The following is a 27,332-nucleotide window of genomic DNA, read 5'->3' on the forward strand; positions in this document are numbered from 1 at the left end:
AACTCGAGCCAGCATCACAGTAATAGACTGGACACTTCCAAGGAATCTGACGCAGCAGGTCTGGGTGGCCTGAACACGTGCATTCCTGCCAAGCACCCAGGTGATGCTGAAGCTACTGGGCTGGGGACCTCACTTTAAGAAGTGCTGTCTGGCAAGCAGTTAGGTGAAGGAGGTTAAGCTGCTAAGGGTCACCTCACTCTCTGGGTGATGTCACTTGTTTTGACTGTTTATTACTGATCAGAACCTAGATTCTCTAAAGTTAAATGTTAACTTGTAGAAAACTGATCCAATGTAAATGATTTTTGTCATGTAGAAAAGATAACTCCAGAGGATTTTTTTTTAACTCCAGAGGTTTTATTGCCCTGAAGGACATAAACCAGATTTGTATCTAACTTAGTGATCTTATTTCAGGATTCCTTTTTTTCACTGACACAGTTACACAGAGACATAGGTATTAGTGTTCCATATCATCTTTTGACCGGCTTTGTCATTTTTCCAGTTCCCCCATTCATGAAGTAAGCAAAACTCTGATTCAAGTTCACTATGTTAGTTGTATGAAAGATAAGCTTTTAACATTTTAAAAGGTATACATTAATAAATAGTACACACACCACCTCACTCCCAGGTGGTACTAGTGGAAAAGAACCTATCCGCCAAAGCAGGAGATGTAAGAGATGCGGGTTTGATCCCTGGGTTGGGAAGATCCGCTTGGAGGAGGGCGTTGCAACCCACTCCAATATTCTTGCCTGGAGAATCCCATGGACAGAGGAGCCTGGCAGGCTACAGTCCACAGGGTCACAAAGAGTTGGACATGACTGAAGTGACTTAGCACATATGCATGCACACACTCTTCCTCATAGGGTTGTGAAACAGTCACAGTTGCATGACACACTCAGGGTTGCCTATACAATTCCCCAACACTTCTTCCTAACAAAGAAGGATGAAGGTTTCTTCTTCCTAACAAAGTGAACCCTGATTTGCTCAGAGTGGCAAGATGCCCAGTTAAAACACTTGATCCCCTGCCTGGCTCCCTTACATCGAGTGTCAGCCATGAGACCATTTCTTGCCAATGGTATGTAGGCAGTAATCTTTGGGGAGGGTATCACTCCCTGGACACAAACGCAAAAGGTTCCTAGGAGAAGTTCCCTCTGTTTTTTGCATTTATCCTAATTGGAATACAGATGTGATGACTGAAGGTATGATAGCCATTCTGCAACCTTGAGGATGAAAGCCACATGGTAAAGATAGCAAAGCAGAAAGCCAAGAGAATCCTACTAGATAAGCCCAATACTACCTACTTATGGACCTCTTATGATCTGAGAGAGAAAAAAAATTCTAACCAGTAAGCCAGTTATCTATTATTTGCAGCCTAACAATGCATTTCTAAATGATAGAGCAGGTGCATGGGCTCTGACCAATGAGAGGGCTACAGAAGGCTTCTGGGCAAGGTTTCCTTGATCCTAAAGAAGATACTATTAATACAACCCCTTTATGTTCATGGATAATACTGTGTCTGGTTTTCTGCCTAGAAAAAGTAACCACCATCACAGGACCACAGGTGAACCACCAGCAGAGGACAGGGCCATGTCCTAAAAGAGTGGAGACAAGAGTTAGAAAGACACAGGGCCCTTGATGCGGAGTTGAGTCAGTCAACTGACTGACTGTCTCAGGCCTGAGTTGCCCCATCTTGGGTTTTCTTATTATGTGAGATAACAAACTTCCTAACTGCTTAAGCAAGTTTGAGTAAAAGTTTTTGGTGATTTCCACCCCCAAGGATAGCCTAACTCCATCAATCTCTCTGCTAAGAGTCTATAATAAGGAAAAAGTCAGAGATGTGGACAAAGATTTGATTACAACAATATTCATCATGATTTTGTTTATAATAGCAAAACTCAGGAAATAACGTAAATGTCCAATAATAAGGGATTTAAAGAATGCAGCCATTGGGACTTCTCTGGTGGTTCAGTGATGGGACTCTACGCTTCCACTGCAAGGGCCATGAGTTTGATCCCTGGTCAGAGAACTAACATCACACAAGCCATGTGGCATAGTCAAAAAAAAGAAGGAAGGAAAGGAAATCTACAAAACGTACTGCATTGAGTGCTGGATTCCTGGGAGGACATACTAAGCTGGTTATGACAAGGGGTTTGGAGTCAAACGAACTGGCTTTGAATCCTGCCTCAGTTACTACTGGCAGTGTGACTCTGGATGGATCACTCATCTCTCTGAGCCTCAGTTTCTTCATCTGGATACACTGAAAATGCCTAGCTCTAAGGTTGCTATGAGAAGAAAGTTAAGTACTGAATGTAAGGAACCTTAGTAGAGCTGTTATTCAGTTCTAAGTTGCGTCTGACTCTGCCACCCCATAGACTGTAGCCCACCAGGCCCCTCTGTCCATGGGCTTTCCCAGGCAAGAAGACTACAGTGGGCTGCCATTTTCTTTTCCAGGGATCTTCCTGACCCAGGAATCCAACCTGCATCTCCTGCAATGCAGGTAGATTCTGTACTATTGAGCCACTAGGGAAGCTCTCTAGCAGGGTACTTAGCATATAAAAAATAGTAAATGTGAATTATATATTTTTCAGATTTTTCAATATTTCCAAATTCTATATTGGGTATATGATACTTTAATAGGGAGAAAAAATAACTAACAAAAATTATTTTAAAAAAATAAACACTGGAATAGAGTTACCATATAACCCAGTAATTCCACTCCTAGGTTTATACCCAAGAGAACTGAAAACACATGTTCATACAAAAACTTGTACACAATGATCACTAAAGTATTATTCATAATAGCTAAAAAGTAGAAAGAACCTAAATGTCTATCAACTGATAAAAGGATATTCAAAATGTGCTATATTCATAATGAAATATTATTCAAAAATAAAAAGGAATAAAGTAGTGATGCATGTTACAAGATGAATGCAAATATTCTTTCAAAAAGCCACATACTGGATGATTCCAATATTAAATGTCCAGAATAGGCAAATCAATAGAGACAGAAAATGGGCTAGTGGTTGCCTGAGTCTGGGAGTAGGGGTGAGTGAACGCTAATGGGTATAAAGTTTCTGGGGTGATAAAAATGTTTTAGAAATAGAGGGGTGATGGCTGTATAACATTATGAATAGATTAAAAACTACTGAAGCATACACTTTAAAACAGGTTAATTTTATGGTATGTAAATCAAACCTCAATTGAAAAAAAAAAATAGGCTGTAGTCTCAAATCCCCATAGGCGTGTTTTTACATTACTAGATCTTCTCAAAGTGGTAAGAATTCTTCCTGTGTCTGATTCCTTCATTATATGACCCTTGAGAGGTGGACTTCCTCCCTCAGGCAAGCACATAATGGCCCAAAAAGCTGGCACCACCCAGGGAGGATAGAGGGGGACGCTTAGCCCATCATGGTCACATGGCAGCTCAGAGCAACCGAGGCCCACTCCTGTCCCTTTCGAGGCCGTGTTCAAGACCCCAGCATCAGCCAAGGCTCATGACTCGGGTGGTTGGGCCCCACCCCTGCTCCCGCCCCCTCACCTACCTGCTCATTCTTGTGCTGGGTCATGTGGGACTTGAGCTGGAAGTAGGTGCTGAACTTGCTGGGGCAGAACTGGCACAGGTAGGAGCTGTCGATGAGGACCACCTGCTTGGCCTCCAGCTTGTCGCCCTCCCCCTCGCCGGCTGCGGGCAAGGCCTGGGGCTGCGGGGCACTCGACAGGGTCTGGCCCAAACCTGTGGAGAAAGCCAGGGAGGAAAGTCACTGAGAAAGGCAGAGGAAGGGTCAGGGCAGAGGGCCACGCCACCCGGGAAGGGCTCCCAGGACACCTCCCCTGTGCTCCACTGCGTTCACCTGCCACCAACCACGAGCTCAGTGTGGGACGTGGCACCGAGGCCCAGAACTCACGCTGAGCTGGTGCGCAGGGACACAGCCATTCCAGGCACCAAACTACTGAACACTTACATTCTGATGGATGAAGAGCCACTGCCTCAAGTCTCCCCTTGCAGGCCTTCCCCTCAGACACTCTAGACCGCTCTGTGGTTGTTAATGACCCTGACTGCCACCCCCAGCTGAACTCACGATGCCTCCCAGCTCCTTGTACAATCATGTGTTTAGCTGTTCCTCCCTCACTCTCCCTGAGGACAGGGGCTTCTGACCTCAAGTTTGTCGGCCCAGTGGCCTGGCACACAGTGGTGGTGGTGGTTTAGTCGCTGAGAGGTATCCGACTCTGCGATCCCACATACTGTAGCCCACCAGGCTGCTCTGTTCATGGGATTTCTCAGGCAAGAATACTGGAGTGGGTTACCATTTCCTTCTGCAGGGGATCTTCCTGACTCAGGGATCGAACCTGAGTGCATTGCTTGGCAGGCAGATTCTTTACCACTGAGCCACCTGGGAAGATCCCTGGCACACAGTAAGCCTCCATAAATGTTTGCTCAATGGTTGAACCTTAGGTGCTAGGCACTACAAGAGTTTTGAAATAAATGGGTTCTTCTCTAGAGCTCACAAGAATTCAGAAAGCATGCACAGAATGGCTCAACACAGTAGGGCCAATTCCCACTGGCAGGCCAGGGAAAGTATGCATATGGTGCTTGCACAGAACACCCCCTCCGTGAGCTGCCTGTGGCTGGCTCTGCTCACCCCCAGGGCTGCACAGGGAGGCTCCGGCCAGATGCTGCCCAGGACAGTGGTCACTTCTACCCACCTGTGTTTTCCTCGTCCTCCTGCCTGCTGGGGTTCAGAGCCATGACCTGTACCGTCACAGAGTTGCGAGAGACGGTGCCGCCACTGCGTCCTGGAGGCCACACCTTGTGTGTTTGCATGTGTTTCTTGACGTTAGACTTCTGGGCAAAGGCGCGGCCACATGCAATGCACTGGAAGGGCTTCTCACCAGTGTGGCTGTGGAAAACAAGGCTTGTCAGCACCTGTGTGTAGGGACTGTGACCTCAGTCCAGGAGCTCAGAGCTGCCAGGAAGGCCCAGGCAGAGCATATGGAGGCTGTGGGCCACCATCCTGAGACCGTGAGGATGAGCCCTTTTACTGAGGCAGGCAAGTACAGAAGCACCCTGGGCTCCTGGTGACAAGACTGAGCAGCTGAATCATCCAGCCCTGGAGTGGACCTTCTCTGTGGCTATCTCAAGCTGTGAGATAAAACAGTTCCAAAGAATTGATGCTTTCGAACTGTGGTGCTAGAGAAGACTCTTGAGAGTCCCTTGGACAGCAAGGAGACCAAACCAGTCAGTCCTAAAGGAAATCAACTCTGAATATTCACTGGAAGGACTGATGCTGAAGCTGAATCTCCCATACTTTGGCCACCTGATGCGAAAAGACCCTGATGATGGGAAAGACTGAAGGCAGGAGGAGAAGGGGACGATAGAAGATGAGATGGTTGGATGGCATCACTGACTCAGTGGACATGAGTTTGAGCAAACTCTGGGAGATGGTGAAGGACAGGGAAGCCTGGCGTTTTGCAGTCCATGGGGTTGCAAAGAACTGGACACAACTGAGTGACTAAACAACAACAATTGTTTAAATGGAGAATTTTCTGTTATTTGAAGGAGAAAACATCCTAACCGTCACAGCACAGTACTTGTACAACTATTTAAAACTTTCCTTCAAATCAATGCACTTTATAAGAACTTAAAATAATTAAAAATGAAGCTTCCTGTTGCTATTATATATGCAAAACCGCTTGTCATAAACACAAGTAACAAAAACCGCAATTATTCATAAAACAATCTTATTAAGATCTATAGATGCCATCCTTATGGCAGACATAAACCACATGGGACTATTTAAATTTAAATTCATTAAAATAAAATCAAGTTAAAAACTCAAGTTTCTCAGGCTGCCCTGGTGGCTCGGTAGTAAAGAATTGACTGCCAGTGCAAGAGACACGGGTTTGATCCCCGATCTAGGAGGATCCCACATGCTGCGGAACAACTAAGCACGGGTGCCGCAGCTATTGAGCCCGTGCTCCAGAGCTCAGGAGCTGCAACGACTGAAGCCCGAGTGCCCTAGAGAGCCCGTGCTCTGCAATAAGAGAAATCACTGCAAGGAGAAGCCAGTGCATCACAACTAGAGAAAAGCCTGCGCAGCAATGGAAACCCAGCATGGCCAAAAGTAAATAAAGAAAGTTACAAAAATTCAGTTTCTCAGTCATACCAGTCACATTTCAAGTACTCAACAGCCATATGTCCACTGCTCTGTGGACAGCACCTACTGGGGTCTCTCCATCTTTGCAGAAAGTTCTACTGACAAGCACTGGTTGTAGACTGGTGGTTTTCAACAAAGGTCGATTTTCCCTCCTGGGACATCTGGAAATGTTTGGAGACGTTTTGGGATGTCACAGCTGATTAGTGAGGAGGGGCTATTGGCATCTAGTGGTCAGAGGTCAGGGATACTGCTGAACATTCTTCTAGGCACAGGGCAGCCCCCACAGAAGGGATGATGTGATCTAAGACATCTCAATAGGCTGGTAGATCCTGGTCTACAGAGAAGCTATTGCCTGCCATGGCTGGAATCTTGGGCACTCTCTCTCCCTCCCTTCCCGCCCACCCCTCCCCGCCCCCCATTAAAAAGATGAGCAAAACCGTGCAAGGTGTTAAAGACAGACCACACCTAACTGAGGCTTTCTCCTCTGACTGAAAGAAATGGAAAAAAATTTTCTCACTATAACTTTCAGAAATTTTCAATACCCATATCTACAAACCACCTAAAATCATCTTGTCCCAGTGTTCCACTCTATGAGAAACATCGAACAAGACCACCCCTCCACTTCACAATGGAAAACCTGAGGCCCAGAGGGGCTCCTTGCTTGTTCTTGGGACAAGGGGTGTCATGGTTAGTACTGAGCAAGCAGAGAACTTGCAGAGGCATGTTCATAGAGCATCGCTAACCCTGAGGTCAGGCCTTTCTACAGAAGTGAGGGCTGAGGCACGCCTCCAACTGACAGAGCCCCTAGCCATTCAAGTCAATTCCACCTCCTCCATTCCCACCTTGGGCCTTCCTCATCACAGCAGGCAGGCTCCACAGATTCTTCCCACTGAGGAAGAAAAGGGCAAAATCATCCTGAGCTGGACGGAAGGCCTGAGAACCATGACAGACCAGTTGGGGCCTTGGTCACCACCGGGTAAAGGGGGTGGAGAAAGGAGCACTGCTTCCACTGTGGATTCCCCATCCCACCTCCCCGCCAGCGCTGCCCAGGGGCCACCTGCCCCACCACGCCTGGTTACCTTCGGATGTGCTGCTGCAGGTCAAAGTTTTTGGTGAATGACTTGTCACAATATGAGCACTTGAGTTTCTGAGCCTTTGGCTTCCCTGCAGCTGATGAAAAATAAAGACACGCACACAGAAAAAGACAAAGAAGGGGATGGTGAGGCTGGCGACACAACTGTAGGCACCAAGGGCAGCTTCCAGCCACTCTATCCCTAGACCCAGGGCCAGACAGCCCAGATCCTAGGAGGTCTACATCCATGGACAGGTTGGGGAAGAAGCACGGGTAAGTCTCACAGGGCCTGGGAGAAGAAATTCCAGGACGTGTTCTGGCTGGAAAAGTAGAGCAAGCCCCTCAAAGACTCCCTTCTGCTGGAGGATAAAATCCACCCTCTCTGTCATGGCCTATGGGGCTCTGCATCCTCTACTTCCTACCAACCCTATTATTCTTTTTTTTTTTTCAACCCTATTATTCTTATGATCTAGTTGCAGTGGACTCTTGGCTAACCTCGAAAGACCTCAAACACGGTCCCACTTCAGGGCCTTTGCACCTGCTGTTCCACCTTGCCTAAAATGCTTGTCCCTCATGCTTGTCCCTGAGACAGTCACAAGACTGTTCCCTTCTCACCCCCAGACAGATTGGGCAGCAGCATTTTCCAGTCTCTCTCCAGTATTCTCAATCACAGTATTCTGTTAATCTCCTTTCTAGAGTGACCCATAAATATTTATTTATTCCCTGTCTCTCCCATTAAACTGTGAGTAATTAAGGGTAAGGAAATCATGACCCAAGATGCTAGATTTCCAGTTCTGACACCAAGCCTGGCACACAGATGCTCAACACATTTGTGAAAAGAAGGAAGGGGCTAGAAGCCCCTGAAAACTCTCAATTCTTCTGCCTTTCCCTACTACCTTTACTTTCTGACATCGTCCCCAACCATATACTTAGCATCTCTAACAGGGTGGCAGACATCGTTGCTTGCCTGCCTAATACCCACTCTTCCCTTTTTCCTTCTTCACAAATCCCCTACAAAATGGGAACATCAATGTTCCTGGCTAAAAGGGACATTTCCCAGCTTCCTTTGGAGATACAGATGGTCATGTGACTTAGTAACCAATGAAATGTAAGCAAAAGCATCATGCTTAGAACTTCTGGGAGCTGGGAGGTGCTTCTTTTACCCTTCTTCCAGATGCTTGGAATATGAAATTTGATGACTGGAGCTTCAGCAGCCATCTTACACAATGAGGCACCTAAGAACAAAAGTCATGTTCTAGGAATGATGGAGCAGAAAGATAGAAGAAATGTGGGTGCCTGGTGATTATATAGGCATACAAACTCCAGACTACCTGTCTCTGTTTTGCACAGAACAACAAAATTCTACCATTTTGGAATCACTTCTATTTTGGATTTTCCACTACATGCAACCAAACTTAATCCTAACAATCACAAAAGGGAAGACTGGAACTAAGCAGCCTGTGGACAGGAACATTCCATGCTGAGGAGAGATGCCATGACAGTCTGTGTGCCCACCTTCTGGGAGTCCACTAGAACCTTTGGTCCGTCGGGTCTTCAGTGATGGTGGGGAGTCAAAGGTGGCCACTGTGCCCCCGGTGGCGCTGGTCATAGGGGCAGCAGGGTTTGGTCCTTTTGGTTTGAATCCTTGCTTGCTGGGACTGTACACCTGGGGTGTGGGGTATACTGGAGCCTCCACACACTGGTTTGGCACCTACAAGGACAGCAGAGTCAGCGAAAGTGCCCTGGGAAGGGAGGGGAAGAGCTGCCCCAGGTAGGGGGACCTTCACTGTGGCCCTGGCTGATCTCAGCCACCCACAGCTATATCACCACCCTAACTCCTCCACCTCACTCAGTCCTCCCAGTCACTCCCAAGACCCCTTTGAATAGAACTCCATGAAGCCAGCAGGCTAGAAGCAACTTTGGATCCAGACTGCTTGGGTTCAAATCCTGATTCTGCCACTTATCATTTAAGTGACCTTGGGCAAGTCTTTTAACTTCTGTTTCAGTTTCTGCATCTGTAAAATGGGGCTAATTATAGCAACCCCCATATGAAGATAGAGCTTAGAAGAGGGCCTGGCAAGTAGAAAGTACCCAATCAACAGCAGCTGTTGTGATGGCCATTGTTATTGTTGTCAGCAGTAGACTTCTTGCACAGGGGAACTAGGAAGTCCGAAGGGTCTATGCCCTCACCAGCAACTCCACTTCTCAAACAACTCTGCCTGATGCCACACCAGCAGGCATCCCTTGACTAGGAATTGACACTGAAGCCACAAGAAATTACCAAAGGAATTCTGAGCCACCCAAACTCAGTGACCACTAAGCTCACATCATGACAACTGGGGTATTGTAAAGAATTCATTTATTCCTTCATCTACCTATCATTCATTGGTCTTCCTGGGCTGCCCTACCCAAAATTCCACTTCCTCTCCTCTGCTTCATTTCCTCCTTATCTAATAAATTATGCATTTTATTTACTCACCTTGTCTATTATCTGCCTAGTTTCATGCAGGCAGGGACTTCTGCTCTGCTTTTGTTTCTTCCTCTATTCCCAGGCCTAGAGCAATGCCTGGCACAGAGTGGGCACTCAATAAATATTTGCTGAATGAATGAATTCATTTATGGCGGTCTCAGGCATCTAATACAGCACCATTCACTTTCACTTTTCACTTTCACACACTGGAGAAGGAAATGGCAACCCACTCCAGTGTTCTTGCCTGGAGAATCCCAGGGACAGGGAAGCCTGGTGGGCTTCCGTCTATGGGGTCACCAGAGTCGGACACGACTGAAGTGACTTAGCAGCAGCAGCAGCAGGTGCTTCTGCCAGGTCTTGCCTGTTGGCCCTTGGCACCTTCCTACACCCGCCCATGCTCTCCCTTGAAATGCAGAGGTGACAAGCTTGAAACCACATTCTCAAGTACCTCTGCCAGCACAGTCCTGAACACAAATTAAGTTCTGCCCATGAGAAGCATCTGCATGAGATTTGAAGGCAGAAGGGAGGTAGAACTCTTCTCCTTGGCAATCATGCTGGGAGACAGGCAGGTTAGCAGTCATGAGTTATGGAGTGGCAAGCTGAACCCTACATTCCCCTCCTGATTACCAGCCCTGAAGATGGCAGGGCAGCTGAAACCTCAGCAACAGCATTCTACAGTTTTCTCACCAAGTACAGTGTCCTAGTTATAAGGGCCAAGCCACAACAGTGACCCTGAAAACGAGTGGTTCTTGCCAACCCTGACTTTTACTCCTCCAGCCCTTGCATCAGCCCTACAGATTTAACTTCCTGTATTAAATCCCTCTGTTAGAAATACCTAGAGTGGTTTCAATTTTCCTGACCAATACAGCACTCAATATTTGTCAGTGAATGAATTCACCCATCATCCAGGTACTCCTGAGCAATGATATGACTGCCACTGGGTTAGTTCTCATTATCCTCACGGCTCTACAAGGGGAGTTCCCATTCCAGAGTCTCTTCTCTGAAACTGAGATCAAAGCACCCTGTTTCAGATACCAACTGTGGGTTTCCCACAGGCCAGGTCTCTATGAGGTGCCAAAGATGCAAAATCAAAGACGATTCAGAGAGCACTATCTTCTGTTTTCAGAGAGCACTCTTTTGTCTGCATGAAAAATAACAGTAGCTATCCCTATTCTGGCCCCTCTGTCTATGAGGCCACCATCATTCTCTCAGCATCTCACTAGCTAAATTATTTTTAAAATTTTAAATAATATTAATTTAAATATTTAAATACAAAATTTACAAGTCATTTTTACTGATCTATTAGTGACTCACTTAGATTCTTAACTTTTTATTTTGTATTGGGGTATAGCTGATCAACAAACAACGTTGTGAGAGTTTCAGGTGAACAGCAAAGGGACTCAGTCATACAAACACATGTATTAATTTTTTAAAAATTCAGCCAAGTCCTTGCTTTATTCTCCCAGGGTAGTGAAAATCCCCCTGCAGGGTCTTATAACATTACACAGCTGGTGGTAGAATTTTCCTCCAGTCTAGTTCTCTTTCCAGAGAGACTACTTAACATAGAATGTCTGTATGGCTGGATGTATGGCTGGATTCTAGAGTGAGTCTGAGATAATGTGACCTCAAGTGCAGGCAGGCTCCTTCTGTCATAACCATTCCCCCTTGCACTTGTGCCTGGCATGGTTCTGAAGTTTCAGTGCCTTGAGAGTACACTGCTTGCAGTTCAAAACTCTTCAGCTGGGAATTAATATAGTACATATGACACAGGCACACCTTGAAGATACTGTGGGTTCAGTTACAGACCACTGCAATAAAGCAAATATCACAATAAAGCAAGTCACACAAGTTTGTTTGTTTTTTATTTTCCAGTGCATATAAAAGTTATGTTTATGAAAAAAAGTTATGTTTACAAAAAAAAGTTATGGTTACTCTATCTTGTAATTTGTTAAGTATGCAATAGCATTGCATCCTAAAAAATGTATGTATCTTAATTTAAAAAATCTTCGACTTTATTGCTAAAAAAATGCCAACCACACCTGAGCCTTCAGCAAGTAATAGTAATAACATCAAAGATCACAGATCATCGTGACAAATACAGTAACAATGAAAAAGGTGGAAACATTGTAAAGATAACCAAAATTTTGACACAGAGACACAAAGGGAACAAATGCTGTTGGAAAAATGGCACTGATAGACTTGCTCGACAAAAAACACAATATCTGCAAAGTGCAATGAAGCAAGGTATGCCTGTACACTGACTGAACGGCCTCGATTCTTTACCTCTTCTGGTACCCAGGCCCTTTCCAGTGTGACTTGCAGTTTTTCCCACCGAGAGGTGGCATCTATTTCCATACTCCTTCAACCTAAGCTGGCCTTGTGACCTGCTTTCACCAGCAGAAGTGACACTGTGTCACTTACAAGCCTAAGCCTCAAGAAGTCTTGAGCGTTTCTGCTTGCATTACTGCACGTCCACCACTGCGGGAGCCTGCTTGAGAAGGAAAGATGTGTGGAGGAGAGCTGGGTCACCCCACCTGATTATTCCACCCTAGGCCACTCTAGAGCAGCAGCCAGTCAGCCAACCTCCAACATGTGGGAGCACCTGGTCAGCAGTTACCAAGCTGACCACCACAGATGTGAGAACAATAAACATCTTTCCCCATATACTGTATTTCTTACACAGCCATAGCTAACTGATACACCTAGCTTGTTAAAACATATGAGACACTCACATATATAATTTTGGAATCCTTTCCCCAAAGGCAGGTATTTTCTTGACTGTCCTGAATACTCCCTGAGGGCAGCTTATATTTCTGCTACAACCCCTGCTTCATTCCACCTTCTCATGGGGTGCATTTTACCTTTATACATATGATAGCTTGAGCTGGTTTTGCCCCCACAGTATCTCTGGCATCAGAAAAGGCTCAGGTTATCCATGACGACCATGACCAGCTTTTCCCCCTTCACCCCAGGCCCCAGCGTCTGCTCACCTCCAGGGGTGGGTAGGGCTGCATTCCCAGTGCTTGGATCTCTACCGTTCCACTCCCAGTGAGGGGTGCCGTGGCGCTGTACACCTCCACCACACCATTCCCGCCAGGGGTGGGACGCCCAGGGGGGCCCAGGCTCTGGGGTGGGGGTGGTGGGGGTTGGGGGGGTGGGGGTGGGGGCAGCGGTGGAGGGGGTGGGGGAGGAGGTGGAGGCTGGCCCAGGTAGTTCGGTGCAGGATGCATATTCAGGTTACTCTGAAATCACAAGAGAAAATTAAACTGTCATAGCCTCTTGAGACCGGCTGCCTGATTTATCAGCAGGGAAGGACACGTGCCTTAGCCAGCCATGTGGGAAGAAGAGAGGAAAAGGCAGAGAGCAGGCATGGAAACCAAATCATGGGAGAATTTCAAGGAGCCACCAGTCTGGTACTACTGTCCTTTTTCTTTATGAAAGTCAGCAAAAATGACCCAGCTTGTGCAGAAATGAGCTCATAGAACGGGCCTAATGTTGCTGTCTTTATAAGGGCTTGCTTGTAGGACTGGCATCTGAGAACCTGCCTTGTAGAAGGTTCCCTGGTTTTTTGTTTGTTTGTTCTGGCTGCACTGTGTGACATGTGGACCAGGGATTAAACCCATGCTCCCTGTTCTTGAAAGTTTGAAATCTTAATCACTGGACCATCAGGTAAGTCCTGCAGGTTCCCTATGTTGATAAGGCTATTTTGCCTAACTGGGGCACTGGCCCTAGTGTACCAACTACCTCGACAGTTTGCACAACAATGCAATTTATGGTGAGCAACTCCTTCCCACCTGGGTATCTGGAATTGTGCGGTGTGGCTGGAAGCCTACATGACCAATCCTCAACAGAAGCCCTGGCCTTAGAGTCAAAGGTGCTCTTTCTTGGCAGAAACTCTGGGCACTCTTGACTGCTGGAGGACACCGTGTGCCCTGAGCAGCCTCTCCCTACTTTCCCGAGGTAAAGAACGCTGGAGACTTGGAAGAACGTTGAATCCTGCAGACTCTAGTTGCTGGGTCTTTCTTCCTTGCTGGTCCTGCTGTGTATCCTTCTACTTTAAACTGGCCAACAGCACAAGCATCCTGAGCCCTGGGAGTCTTTCCAGAGAGTCACGAAATGTGTGGGTGGCTGTGGATCCTTGAAACACAGCCACTGACTTCTAGCAATTGATTCTACCAAAAAATCAACCAGGTAGGCAAAGATAATCATACACAGATGTTACTCGTCATTTTTATAATAGCAAAAACTGGCAATGACTACATGTACTCCCACTGGAAGTTTGGCTAAACAGAGGATGGTTCATCCACCTGGAATGGAACAGAATTCTTTGTGGCTGTTACAATGATGGTGCTGATCAGTATTCAATAAAGGGTGCTTCTCTGAATTGCTGTTCCTTGGGTTCCATGGTCAAATATGTCAGGGGAAAAATCTGGGTTGACACAATCAAAAGTATTTCTGAAGTATTTACTGAAGGAAAAACCCAGGGACAGAGCAAGGGAAGAAATACAATGCTTCCACCTCAGGCTGCTTGGACCAATGATCCTTTTTCTACTGGAAAATCCCAAGGAGCCACTGTTCCAAGGAACACTTCAGTAAATACTGATGTAGGATTGTAGGCATAGATAGAAAAATGATGTTAAACAAAAGGCAAAGTAAGAAAGGGCTTCCCAGGTGGTGCAGTGGTAAAAAAATCCGCCTGCTAAAGCAAGAGACAGAAGAGACTCAGGTTCAATCACTGGGCCAGGCAAGACCCCCTGGAGTAGAAAATGGCAACCAGCTCCAGTATTCTTGCCTGGAAAAATTCCATGGACAGAGGTGCCTGGTGAGCTACAGTCCATGGGATCACAAAGAGTCGGATACAACTGAGCACACAAACAAAGTAAGAAGAGCAAGTTCCAGAACAGTGCATGTAGGATCCATTTATATAGATGTGTAAATTTTAAACATATTTATATAAAAAGCTGTTTCTATCTCTATTTGCATTCGAAGGTCAGGAAATCCAGACACCAAAATTTTGGTAGTGTTTTCTCTCGGTGGAGGGAGTAAGAGTGCTTGTTTTTAGTCTGGAGAATCTCAAACCTACAGAAAAGTTGCAAACAGAATACAGTGAAGGCTCTTTCTACCTCGTTTAATTCACCAGTTGTGTACATATACACACACACATACCTGAGTTTTGTCAAGCCCCTTTAAAGTTAGCTACAAACATCGTGACACTTGACTCCTTAAATCTACTCAGGTGCATCTCCTAAGAACAAGGACATCCTCCTATGTAACAATTTGATGAACACACACAGAAAATTGAACAGATATAATACTACTATCTAAAATATGCAAATTCCTCCATATTCTAATCTCCCTAAGTGTCCCAATAAGGCCTTGAAGGCTTCCCTCACCCCAAACCCCCACACCCTATCTTGAATCCAACCAAGAATTGCAAATTCAGTCGGTCGCCCTGTCTCCTTCGATATTAAGAATAATTAAACTTAAAAAAACAAAACTTCTCTTTTGTGTACTTTCTAGTGTTTTTCTAATGGACATGGAACGCTTCTGCAAAGAATAAAAATAGAAGGCCTTCCCTAGTAGCTCAGTGGTAAAGAATTCACCTGCTAATGCAGGGGACATGGGTTTGATCCCTTATCCAGGGAGATCTTACATACCGCTTAGCAACTAAAACCATGTGCCACAATTATTGAGCCTATGCTCTAGAGCCCAGGAACCTTGACTACTGAGTTCTCGAGCCGTACCTACTGAAACCCGCTCACCCTACAGCCTGTGCTCTGCAGCAAGAGAAGACATTGCAATGAAAAGCCTGTACACCACAAGTAAAGAGTAGCCCCCAATCTCCAAAACTGGAGAAAAGCCTGTGCGCACAGCAATGAAGACCCAACACAGACAAAATTTTTTTAAAAAAAGTAATTTTTTAAAAAAGAATAAAAGTACAAGTCAAAGAACTGGACTATGGCTATGAAACCCCAAAGTCATGCTGTGGGTCCCAGCTGAACACATCAGCTTCCCCATCCACAGGAGGGCTAGCCAAGGGAGAGCTGACAGTCCTCCTTAGCTTGAAGAAGAGCTGGGGTCAAGCCCCCTTCTTTCTTCAAGATTCTGAATCTGCAGGAATCAACTTGCAGACCAAAAATCAAGATCCTGTGAGAAACTGGCCACCTCCTTACCTGCACAGGTGGGGGGCCTTGGGGCATGGGCTGGTCCAGGGACGTGAAGGCTGACATGGCGGACATGAGCACGTCATCGCTTACCAAGATGTTCCCCTGCACCAGGGTCTGGATCAGCGGGGATGGAGGCACAGTGATGTACGTGGAGATCTGGACAGTGAGAGAGAAAGAGACGGAAAGAACATGTCTGACATTCTGGAAGGAAGCAGACGGCATGGTAGGAAAGATCTGGGTTCTGGAGTCCCACAGACCTAGATTCCATCTCCACCTCTGCTACTGCGCCCTGTCACATGACCCTGGGAAAGTCACACCACCTCTCTCAACCTTCATTTCCTCATCTATCAAATGAGGAGAATGAGTTACACCTCCCCGCAACGCCTATAACCTATGATCCAGCAACAATCTTTCCTGACCTCTGTCCTAGAGAAACAGTCACACCTGTCCACAAGGAGTCCACAAAAAAAGAGTACTCTGCACAGCCTTGTTTCTAATAGTGAAAAACTGGAAATAACCTCGATGTCCATCAATAGGAGGCTAGATTTAAAAACATGTAATATAGTCATGGATAGAATACTATAGACAGCAATTAAGAGGTACTGCATGGAAAATTAAATTTTATAATAATATGTACAATATATATTCTCATCTTTAAAAATCCAAACAATACTACTATGTAACTCCTGTGGGTACTTCAGTAAGTATGTGAAAATATAATAATATGCTCTCAGGTTAACAGCAAAGATGAGTGGCAGACCTTACAAGAAGGTGTCAATCATGCAGTGACTTTCCCGTTGTAAATGCAAAGGGTGTTTTGTTTATTTGTTGCCTTTCTTTTCTGGTGTCTTCCTAAGTCACCTGTCTATAGGATCCCTGGGGACAGCAGCAAATGAGCCCCAGATTCCAACAGAAGTCCTTGCCCTCGACTAAGCAAGGACAGCCTGGGCAGGTTAGGGACTTACCCCATGTCACCACCAGGAAAGGCAGTGACACGTATTTTTACAATGTCACATGCATTAGCCTGAGACAAAAAAATGGGAAATCATTTCCACGTCCATCCAGCTCACTTAGGCAGAGGGATCTGGGTTTGCCCCTAACCAACTGATTGTATGCTAAGGTTTTCATCTTGCCCAGGACAGGAAGAATTTCCCTGTCTCCTATTGAAAATAAAAAGGGAGTCAGGAGAGAAGGAACATCTTCTACTAAACGAAACTCATAATCAAGAAGTGAGAAAAACGACTATGTTCTGTGTTAGAAAACGTCTGTGGTAACTTGAAAAGTTTCAGTGCACACTGTCCTAGCGATCTGGGGGTGGACACGATTATCTTGATGGCGGAAATTATCTGTATACAACAACGGGGGAAGATTGACGTTTTAGAGCAGCAGTCCCCAACCTGTTTGGCACTAGGGACCAGTTTCTTGGAAGACTTTTTCCACAGACTAGGTACAGAGCTGGGGGGTGGTTTCGGATGATTCCAGAGCCTTAAATTTATTGTGCACTTTATTTCTATTATTATTACATCAGATCATCAGGCATTAGATCCCGGAAGTTGGAGACCCTTCATTTTAGAGGAAGAAAGAGACAAGAGGAAGTCAAAGGGAAATCTAACCCCATGACCTGGCATCCTGGGACAAGCCCAGACCCCTTTATGGGGATTCTTTAATCCCTCTGAGCTCCCATCCATGGTGTCTTTGCTCTAGAACTGTGTTCCTGACTGAGGACTCTGGAAGTTTCTCCAGATACCCCTAGCGTGGGGTATCCCCTGACCTCTAGACTTGTCTATCTGTCTGCATTTTCATCGCCTCTACTTAAAGGTCCAGTGGGCATCTCAAATTCAACATGAGCAGCTGAACTCCAAATCTCCTCAGTGTTCTCTCCCCACTTCCGTTAATGGCAACTCCAACTCTGGGCACACTTGTCTCCTCTTAATCTCATACCCCACAGCCAATCCAGCCACTACCTCGGCCAGTTCCACTTTCAAAATATTTCTAAAGCCTCATCCCTTCTCTCCACTCCCCTGCTACTATCCTGATCAAGCCACCCACCAACGCCCACCGCTGGATTTGTACAGTAGTCTCCTCATGGGTCTCTGGACTTTTCTCTTGACTCTCATCAAAATCTGTTGGGGTAAGGGTTGGGGAAAGGACAGTTAAGGAGTTTGGGATTGACATGTACACACAGTTATATTTAAAACGGATAACCAATAAGGACCTATAGCACAGGGAACTCTGCTCAGTATTATGTAACAAGCTAAATGGAAAAAGAATTTGAAAAAGAATAGGTAAATGTATATGTAAAACTGAATCACTTTGCTGTATTGAAAGTAACACAATGTTGTTAATCAACTGCACTCCAATATAAAATAAAAAGTTATTTCCTGAACAAAAAAAAAATCTGTTCTCTACAGCAGCTGCAGTGATCTAATTAAAGTATTTGTTGCTGTTAGTCACTCAGTCATATCTGATTCTTTGTGACCCCATGGACTGTAGTCCACCAGGTTCCTCTGTCCATGGGATTCTCCAGGCAAGAATACTGGAGTGGGTTGCCATTTCCTTCTCCATAAATCAGACTAAATAGCCCTCTCCTGCTCAAAACCCTCCCATGGCTCCCATCTCACGCAGAGTAAAAGCCACACAATTTGCCAGGGTCTCCCTATTGCCTCTCTGACCTTATCACTTCTTACCCTCCTCCTCACTCACTCAGCTCCAGCCACTCTCACCTCCTTGCTGTTCCTGGAATAAACCCAGCACACTCCTGCCTCAGGGCCTTTGCACTTGCTGATCTGCTCCCAGAATACTCTTTCCCCAAGAAGCTGCGTGACTATTTCTCAGCTCCCAAGGTCTCTGCACAAATGTCACCTTTACTCAGAGCTCATCCCATTGAGCATCACATACAAAAGGGCAAAACCTCCCAGCCGTGTCCTGGTATCCCCTCTCTGCACTTGTCCTGGGAGAAGTCCATCTCAACATGTCTTTTGGGTGGTGTCTATCTTAACTTTTGCCACGACAGCAGTGACCTGGTCTGTTTATCCACTCCTGTATCCCTGATGCCCACACAGCGTGACACAGAGTGGGTGCTCCAAAAAGACTTGAATAACTGAATGAACTAAACGAACGAATGAATACCTGGCGATTGGGAGGAGGCGGGGCCTGCTGGATGGCTGAGGGTGCTGCCGAAGGTGTGTAGATGCTGTTGGTGGCCAGTGAGACGGTGGCCAGGGGTGGGGCACTCCCTTGGCACTGTTCCCTCTTGTGGGTCATAAACGCTGGAAGTGAGTTGAACTGCTTCTTACACTTCCCGCAGAGAAAGACATCCTCATCATCTAAAGGGTCACACCCGCAGAGTAGCAGAAGCAAGAAAAAAGGAGAGGGCATCACAGTGAGAAATGGGAGGCCATGGCCGGACCATGAGAAAGGCAAACTAATGGTATTCCATCACTCAGTGCTTGAGGGTCAAGCATCAACTCTGTGCTTCCCATGAGCTTTCAAATCACATCAGCACCTTCGGGAAATATCTAGCCAGGTTCACACAGGTATCAAAAAAATAAAAAATCAGGAAATAGTAAGGTGGCTTCGCTTCAAGGTTGAGACAGTCAGAATCTTTATCCTGCCTGAATTTATTTATTCACCAGTCCCCAAATGGGCTTCATGATCACACTCCTGAGTGCCTCTGCATCCCCTGCTCCCCCTGCCAAGCTGCCTCTCCCAGAATGACTCATTCTGCAAGGCTCAGCCTAGATATCACCTCCTCCAGGAAGCCCTCCTAAAGCAATGTTCACAGTTCCTTCCTGTGAGCAAGCCTCTCATCACATTTTCCTCATCACCACCATATTTTGTAAGGGAAGGAAGTATGTCTTATTTATCACCATAACTACAATATTTTCTGGGCACATAGGAGGCCTTCAGTGCATGTCTGCTGAATGCATGCAAAACTAAATGAAAGATTAGCTACAGTTAACACCACACATAACTGAAGGCCCACTACAGTCTATGTACTGTGCCAAAGTTTTCAATATTCACTCTTCTTTCTTAATCAATATAAATTTTAGTGAGAAACATGGCCATCTAGTTAAAGAACATATTTCCTAGACTTCTTTGCAGCTAGACATGCCATGTGACTAAATTCTCACCAATAGGATAAGAGAAGACATATTCTGTGGATACAATTTTCTCTTAAAAGGAAGGGGTATGACTTCCACTTCCTTCTTTCTTCCCTTCCTATTGGCTGGAGTGTGGAAATGAAAGTGGGAAGTTGGAGCAGCCATCTTGGATCCCATGCTGAGAGCAGCAGAGCCATACAAAAGAAGGCATCTGAGTCATTGGGACTTCATACCACAGAGAAAGTTTAATCTTGTACAAATTACAAGAAACTCACATTTCAAAAAAAAAAAAAAAAGAAACTCACATTTCTTATTTACAACAGCTAAAACCAAATCCCAAGTACCCTCACAAGATTACTATGAGGTGGACTATCCTCCTCCTTGTACATACGTGGAAACTGAAGCACAGAGAGGTTAACTCATTTGCCCAAGGTCACAGAGCCAAACTTCAGGAGCAAGGATTCAAACTAGGTGCATATCTCTCTGTCCCCAGCATGGTTCCCAAGTACTCAAAAATCTTTGTAGCATGAATAGATGAACACACAGACTCACGCAGGGCTCTAAAGAAAGCCCTCTTCTGTCTCAAGAGCCTGAGTTGTAAATTGGAGAGACTCATGTTTAGTCTCATAGAGAGGAGGCTGAGGAACTACTTTGGGTCAAAGGCACAAACATCAGGGCTCCTAGTCATTCCCTGTCATGATCCCCACACTTACTAAGGGATTGAGGACCAGTGGCCTCAGAGCTAAGCAGAGAAAGGTCTGAGCCTGAAGATCCAGGCTGGGAAGAAGGGGAGAGGGTTCAGACACCATAGGACAACCTGGGGACCACAGTGGGCAGTTCACCCCCACAGCCCCTCATCAGCCCCACCTGTTTTTCACAGGAAGCCCCTTACCCTTCCCACTGATGAACCTGAGCAGATACTCACCCAGTGGCTGGATAGCAGGGGGTGCATTGACACTCTGGCCTGTTGGATCGGGAACTGCTCCTTGGCCATCCAACAATGACTGGACGGCCAAGACAGTCTGATTGTCCATTCCTGAAGAAAGAAAAGCAGTCTTTTTGGAAGGTGAACCCAGCATCCTGCTGTGACTTCACCCTTAAAAGCCAGACCCGCTGCAAGACCCCAATGGTAAAAGTGGTTGGCCATGCCCTGATATACATTCTCTCCTGCTTCTACTATAACAGAACCTGAGATTTGGGGCTAGAAACATGGCCCCAGAAGAAAGATTACATTCCCCAGCCACTCTTGCAGCTAGAGAATGTGTAAGTTCTGACCAATAGGAGTTTTGGGGAAGTTTTCTTAAAAACTACCCAGTATGTGACCCCCTTCTTTGTCCGATCCTCCATTCTGCTTCCTAGAACAAGAAGATGATGGTGGGAAGTCCAGCCGCCATCCCAGACCATGAGGAAGGGCCAGGCCCTAGGCACTGCAGGGCAAAAAACTGGCTAGATCCTGGGCCTCTGGGGACCTGGTAGAACATGGCCACTGTCACAGCTGTAGGGTACCTTTTTCTGGACTCCCACACGAGAGAAATATACTTCTAGCCTGTTTAAGCCACTGCTAGGTTGGGCTTCTCTCCTACTCGTGGACGAATCTAATCCAAAGGGCAATAACCCCTCTGGAAATCATGGTACTGAGTCTTTCCCAACCACACCCCACAAATGCCACAAACCTGTTTGTACTTGGGCTTCTCCTGTTTTCCAACATGTGCTTATTTTTTCAGATCCTCAATAAACAGCGCAATCTGGATTTGGGTCAGGGGTTGGGGGCAGTTCTTGAGACTACATTTACGTTTTCCAATCAGCTGTCACTGTTGCAGTTCTCCATAGTACACTGTCCAGCTGTGTCACCAGCTGAAGGACAGACCCCCTCACACCTAACTGGCCCCCAAGGCACACACCCTCCCTCCCAAATAACCCAGAGGGCTGCCCCTTTCTCTCCGTCCTCACAGTCAACCTCTCAGCTCTGACCTGGACATCTACCCCAGCCCCTAATTGAAAACCATTCGATCCTGCGGTCAGAATGAATCCATCCTTTTCCCTGTGACGGTATGGGCTGTGCACCTCCTGAGGCCAGCTTTCTCTCCATCCTCTCCGGCTCCTTCAGAAGCCACTCTCCACCAACCGGCCCCTCTCACACTGCCCACAACCTCACCTTCTCATCAGTGGCTGCACACATTCAGGTCTCTCTAGATAGCCTGCATTGAACCCACGTTCTCATCTCTCTTCCCTTCAACATCAAGCATCCAGTGAGAGTTGTCTACACCCTCCATCTCCTCCGGCCACTTTGCAATCCTTCTCCACTGACTCCAGGGGGGTAAGCCCCTATCATTCCACCAGAATCACCAAAGCGCACCCGGAAGCACTGGACGTTCCTTCTTGAAACACCCCCTTCTAAGGCTCCAGGGCGCCAGCTTCCTGGGTCTTCTCCCATCTTTCCACTTGCTACTTCCCTGCCGCCTTCACTTTCTTCTCCTGTCTGTCTCCTAAATATTTCTGTTTTGAAGGGTTCCTTCTGTCTGGCTCTCTCTCGCCTCTCACTCTTCCACTCTCCCTGAGAATCCTCACTCACCCTCATCTAGTTCTCCCTATTATCTTGAGTGTCAAATCATTCTGGGGTCCATCCTCCCCAGAACGAGGTTCAGTAAATCTTCTATTATGATACAAAATTGCACATCAGCATTCGTGTGCAAACCTGTACCTGAACCTTTACAGCGGTTTTATTCATAACAGTAAAAAAAACTGGAAACAAGTCAGATGTCCTTCAGTGGGTGAATAGTTAAACAAACTGCAGTTCATCCACACCACAGAGCACCGCTCAGTAATAAAAGGGGGCAAACTATTGACATAAGCAACAACTTGGATGAATCCCAGGGAATTACAATGTGTGAAAAAAGCCATTCTCAGAGGTTATATACTTTATGATTTTAATTATATGACATTCTTGAAATGATAGTATTTTAGAAACGGAGATATATGCATAATCATGGCTGATCTGTGTTGTCACACGGCAGAAACCAACACAACATTGTAAAGCAATTTTCCCCCAATTTAAGAAAGAAAGAAATGGAGACCAGAGAACAACAGACATGGGGGATGGGGAGCAGGGGAAGAGGTGGATGTGGCTATTTTTATAGCAACGTCTTGCAGTGAAAGGATGGTTCTATAGAGCCAGATTGTAACATTATAGGATAGCTTTACAGGATGTTACATGGGGAAACTAGGTAAAGGAGTATTATTTCTACATCTGCAGGTGAAGCTACAGAAACAAAAGGATTTCAAAACAAAAAGTGTAATTTAAAGAAACACTGCCTGGGGCTTCTCTGGTGGACCAGAGGTTAAGAATCTGCCTTCCAATGCAGGGGATGTGGGTTCAATCCCTGGTTGGGGAACTAACATCCCACAGGCCGCAACTAGAGAAGCCCACACATTGCAATGAAGATCTGTGTAGCCAAAATTAAATAAATGAAATGAAAAATACTGCCTGTCAAAACTGTGGAGACAATAAAAAGATCAGTGGTTGCCAGGGGTTGGGGGTGCGGGGGACAGATGAACAGGCAGAACACAGAGAATTTTTAGTGCAGTGAAAATATTCTGTATGCTAATATAATAATGGTGGATATATGTCATTATACAGTTGGGCAGTAGAATGTACAACATGAAGAGTGAAACTTAAGATAAATGATGGGGACTTCCCTGGTGGTCCAGTGGATAAGAATCTGCTTGCCAAGGTAGAGGACACGGGTTCAATCCCTGGTGCGGGAAGATCCCACACGCCAAGGGGAAACTAAGCCTGTGGGCCACAACTACTGAGCCGGAGCTCTAGAGGCCACGAGCCACAGCTACTGAAGCCTGAGCGCCTAGAGCCTGTGCTGGCAACAAGAGAAGCCAACACGATAAGAAGCCTGTGCACCGCAACAAAGAGTTGCCCCCACTCGCCGCAACCAGAGAGAGCCCACGAGCAGCAATGAAGACCCAGCAGAACCATAAAGAAATAATTTTTTTAAAAAAAGATAAATGATGGACTTTGAGTGCTTATGATGCATCAGTGCAGGTTCACTCTTGGTAACAACTGTACCACTCTGGTGAGTCATGTTGATTAAAGGGGAGGTTATGAATGTGTAAGATCAAAGGAAGTCTCTGCATCTTCCTCTCAACTGTGTAAACCTAAAAGTGCCCTAAAAAAAAAATAAATAAAGTGCTTGATAAAAAGGCTGCCTATCTATACCTCTATAACTCATGCTTTCGAACTACGGTGCTGGAGAAGACTCTTGAGAGTCCCTTGGACCGCAAGGAGATCAAATGAGTCAATCCTAAAGGAAATCAACTCTGAATATTCACTGAAAGGACTGATGCTGAAGCTGAAGCTCCAATACTATGGCCACTTGATGCAAAGAGCCGACTCATTAGAAAAGACCCTGATGCTGGGAAAGATTGAGGGCAGGAGGAGAAGGGGGCAAGAGGATGAGCTGGTTGGATGGCATCACCGACTTAATGGACATGAGTTTAAACAAACTTCAGAAGATACGGAAGGAAACGGAAGCCTGGGATGCTGCAGTCCATGGGGTTGCAAAGAGTCGGACACAACTTAGCAACTGAAGAACAACAAATCTAAAACTCAAACTAAATGTGTGGTTTCTCACCCCTAAGTCTGTTCCTCTCCTAGCAATCCTCATCAGTAAGAACAGGGCACCACTGCCCACCCTGTCAAAGCCCCTGGGACAACCCCTGATTCTTTCCTTAACCTATCTCCCTTCCCACCTTGATTTCTAGCCCTTCAGGAAGTCTAGCCTGATCTGTCTCCCTAAGATCTCTCAGATCCACTTTCTCTCCATCCCCACAGCTGTCCTCGGAGCCCAGGCCACCATTAGTTCTCAGCAGGACGGCCGCAGTGGTCTCAGCTCCCTGCTGCCACTCTGGCCCCTCCTGTCTGTTCTCAGGGCAGTCAGGGTGAACTTTATAAAACATACATCAGCTTGTGCAGGCCCCCTGCTGAAAACTCCTTCTTAGCTCCACACTGATGCCAAGATAAAGTGCAGAAGCATCATCTCTAGCTGCTCACATGAACTTCTGTGAACCCCAGACCTCTCTTACCCCAAGGCTTTTTGGAAATGCAGTTCCCACTGCCAGGGTCACCTCTGGATCCCCAGTTCTGCTGCCCTTCTCCAACCCCAGCATAATCACACAGTCCGAGGAACTGATTTTTCCCTTTACTTTCTTCATTACTCAGTACACAGACACAAACAGGACTTCCCTGGTGGTCCAGTGGTTAAGAATCCACCTGCCAACGCAGGGGACACAGGTTCAACCCCTGGTCTGGGAAGATTCCATATGCTCTGGAGCAGCTAGGTTGGTAAGACACAGCTACTGAGCCCTAGAGCTGCAACTCCTGAAGCCTGAACACCCTAGACTGTGCTCTGCAACAAGAGAAGCCACGGCAATGAGAAGCATTTGCACCGCAACTAGAGTAGCCCCTGCTTGCTGCAAACGGGAGAAAGCCTGTGCAGCCACAAAGACCCAGCGCAAAAATCAATAAATAACAAAGGAAAAAGCACAATTATTTTAAAACACACACACACAAAATGCACACATTCTTGTAGTGAAAATTCAAACACTGAGGGAGTCCCTGAACCTAGAGAGGAAGCAGACTTCACCTCATCCTACTGGCCTCTCATCCACTGACTTGGCCCTCCCATCATGGCACTGAAGGCCAGCTGAGGTTGTCCTCTTTTACCGATTACCTTTTCTATAATTATATAATTTCTGGGTCCCTCACCAATGAGTATTCCTAAAATTTAACCTTTAGGGAGGTTTCTGGGAAAGAATTCTAATCCTCCAAAAGTTAAGACAAGTGATAGACTTCCTGAGTTGTAGGACTCAAAGCCTCAGCCACACACCATGAGTCCAGCCTACTTTGTTTGCACTCTGATTATGGGTGTGCCCATCTCGTTCCTCTAAGAGCATTCTTGGGTCTGAATCACCCCTGCATCAACTCTGTGTCCCAGCTCTGAGTTCTCCAAGGCTTCCTTTCCAGCTCCCAGCAAGTGCACATGGAGGTCCTTTACCTTTGTGCTGTGTGGAATCGCTCAGTCGTGTCTGATTCTTTGCGACCCCACGGACTGTAGCCCGCCAGGCTCCTCTGTCCATGGGGAGTCTCCAAGCAAGAATAGCAGAGTGCGTTGCCATGTCTTCCTCCAAGGGATCTTCCCAGCCTAGGGATTGAACCCAGGTCTCCCGCATTGCAAGTGGATTCTTTACCGTCTGAGACCTCTGCCTTTGCCTGGCTCCAAAGCTCACAATTCCCAGAGCCTGAGGGTCATTCACGTACTAGGATCTGACAGAGCACAGGATAACCAGCAGGTGCCCAGTGTTCGCTGGTTTGGATCTGGGAACTCGGTAGCCTGGCCAACCACACCGCTGGCACCCATCCTTTCTTGATCTGGGTTTTTAAGACCCAGCACCCCAGAAAGGTACACAAAGTAGGCAACCAGTGTTTGCTGGGTTTGGGTGGCATCAATCCTTTCCTGGTCCGAGTTAGAGACACTATGTCAAAGCACACAGTTGGTGCTCCACGCAAGTTTTTCAGGGGCTTCCCCAATGGCTCAGTTGGTAAAGAATCTGCCCACAATGTGGGCGACTCAGATTAGATCCCTGGGTGGGGAAGATCCCCTGGAGAAGGGTATTAGCAACGCACTCCAGTATTCTTGCCTGGAAAATCCCCACCATGTTCCCACTGGGTGCAGCCCTTCCCAAGCCTTGCATCCGCGGGGCAGCCTAGCTCACCCCGCAGTTCCAGGCCTGGTTGCACCCCACCCCCGGCTGTTCCCTCCAGGACATAGCTCCCCGCGCCCAGCCCGCGCGCCGGCCCGGGGCCCTGGCGGCTGCAGCTGTTCCGGTCCGGGACGCCCCTCCCCGCAGCGCCAGCCCTCCCCGGCTGTTCCGGTCTCGGTGCTCCCCCCCGGGGACCTTCCCTCTCCCGCTGTTCTTGTCCCGTGGCCCCCCACCCCGCCGGGCCTCAGCTCCCGCGGCTGTTCCATTCCCGAGACGCCCCACCACCACCACTGAGCCTCAACTCCGCGGCTGTTCGGGCCCCTCGGTCCCCCACCCCCGCCGGGTCTCGGCTCCCGCGGCTGTTCCCGCCCGTGCCCCTCCCGCTCCGCGGCTGTTCCGGTCCCGGTGCCCTCCGCCCCGCGGCCGCCACGCGCCCTGGGCCCGGCGCGGCGGGTTCGCGGCGGGAGGGGGCACAATGCGGAACAGCCGGCTCCCCCGGCCCCGCCGCCGCTCACCCTCCAGGGCCTCGAAGATAGTCTGCGCCATTTTGGAGCCGCCGCTGCTGCTGAAGCCCGAAGCCGGGCTACGCAAGCATTG

General features: G+C 47.1%; 1 protein-coding gene across 8 annotated transcripts in view; it reads right to left on the reverse strand.

Moving 5' to 3' along the window:
• ZNF341 (zinc finger protein 341) overlaps positions 1 to 27,332 on the reverse strand; it is a 51,472-nt gene extending 24,140 nt beyond the window's left edge. The window contains exons 1-9 of one of the 8 annotated variants that reach the window (XM_055435711.2): positions 27,251 to 27,332; positions 20,890 to 21,000; positions 18,991 to 19,187; positions 15,868 to 16,017; positions 12,685 to 12,936; positions 8,740 to 8,935; positions 7,232 to 7,322; positions 4,702 to 4,895; positions 3,540 to 3,730 (exon numbers count right to left, since the gene is read on the reverse strand). In XM_055435711.2, the coding sequence (XP_055291686.1) occupies positions 3,540 to 3,730; positions 4,702 to 4,895; positions 7,232 to 7,322; positions 8,740 to 8,935; positions 12,685 to 12,936; positions 15,868 to 16,017; positions 18,991 to 19,187; positions 20,890 to 21,000; positions 27,251 to 27,281 (1,413 nt within the window). In that variant the 5' untranslated portion in view covers positions 27,282 to 27,332. Of the gene's footprint in view, positions 1 to 3,539; positions 3,731 to 4,701; positions 4,896 to 7,231; positions 7,323 to 8,739; positions 8,936 to 12,684; positions 12,937 to 15,867; positions 16,018 to 18,990; positions 19,188 to 20,889; positions 21,001 to 21,470; positions 21,575 to 21,637; positions 25,993 to 26,029; positions 26,779 to 27,250 lie in introns of those variants that run through there. The other 7 variants (XM_055435701.2, XM_055435721.2, XM_055435730.2 and 4 more) reach the window with 7 other exon arrangements.

Source organism: Moschus berezovskii, chromosome 15 (genome assembly GCF_049115385.1).
Source record: "Moschus berezovskii isolate FMDL1 chromosome 15, NW_MosBer_1.0, whole genome shotgun sequence".
Classification (NCBI taxonomy): domain Eukaryota; kingdom Metazoa; phylum Chordata; class Mammalia; order Artiodactyla; family Moschidae; genus Moschus; species Moschus berezovskii.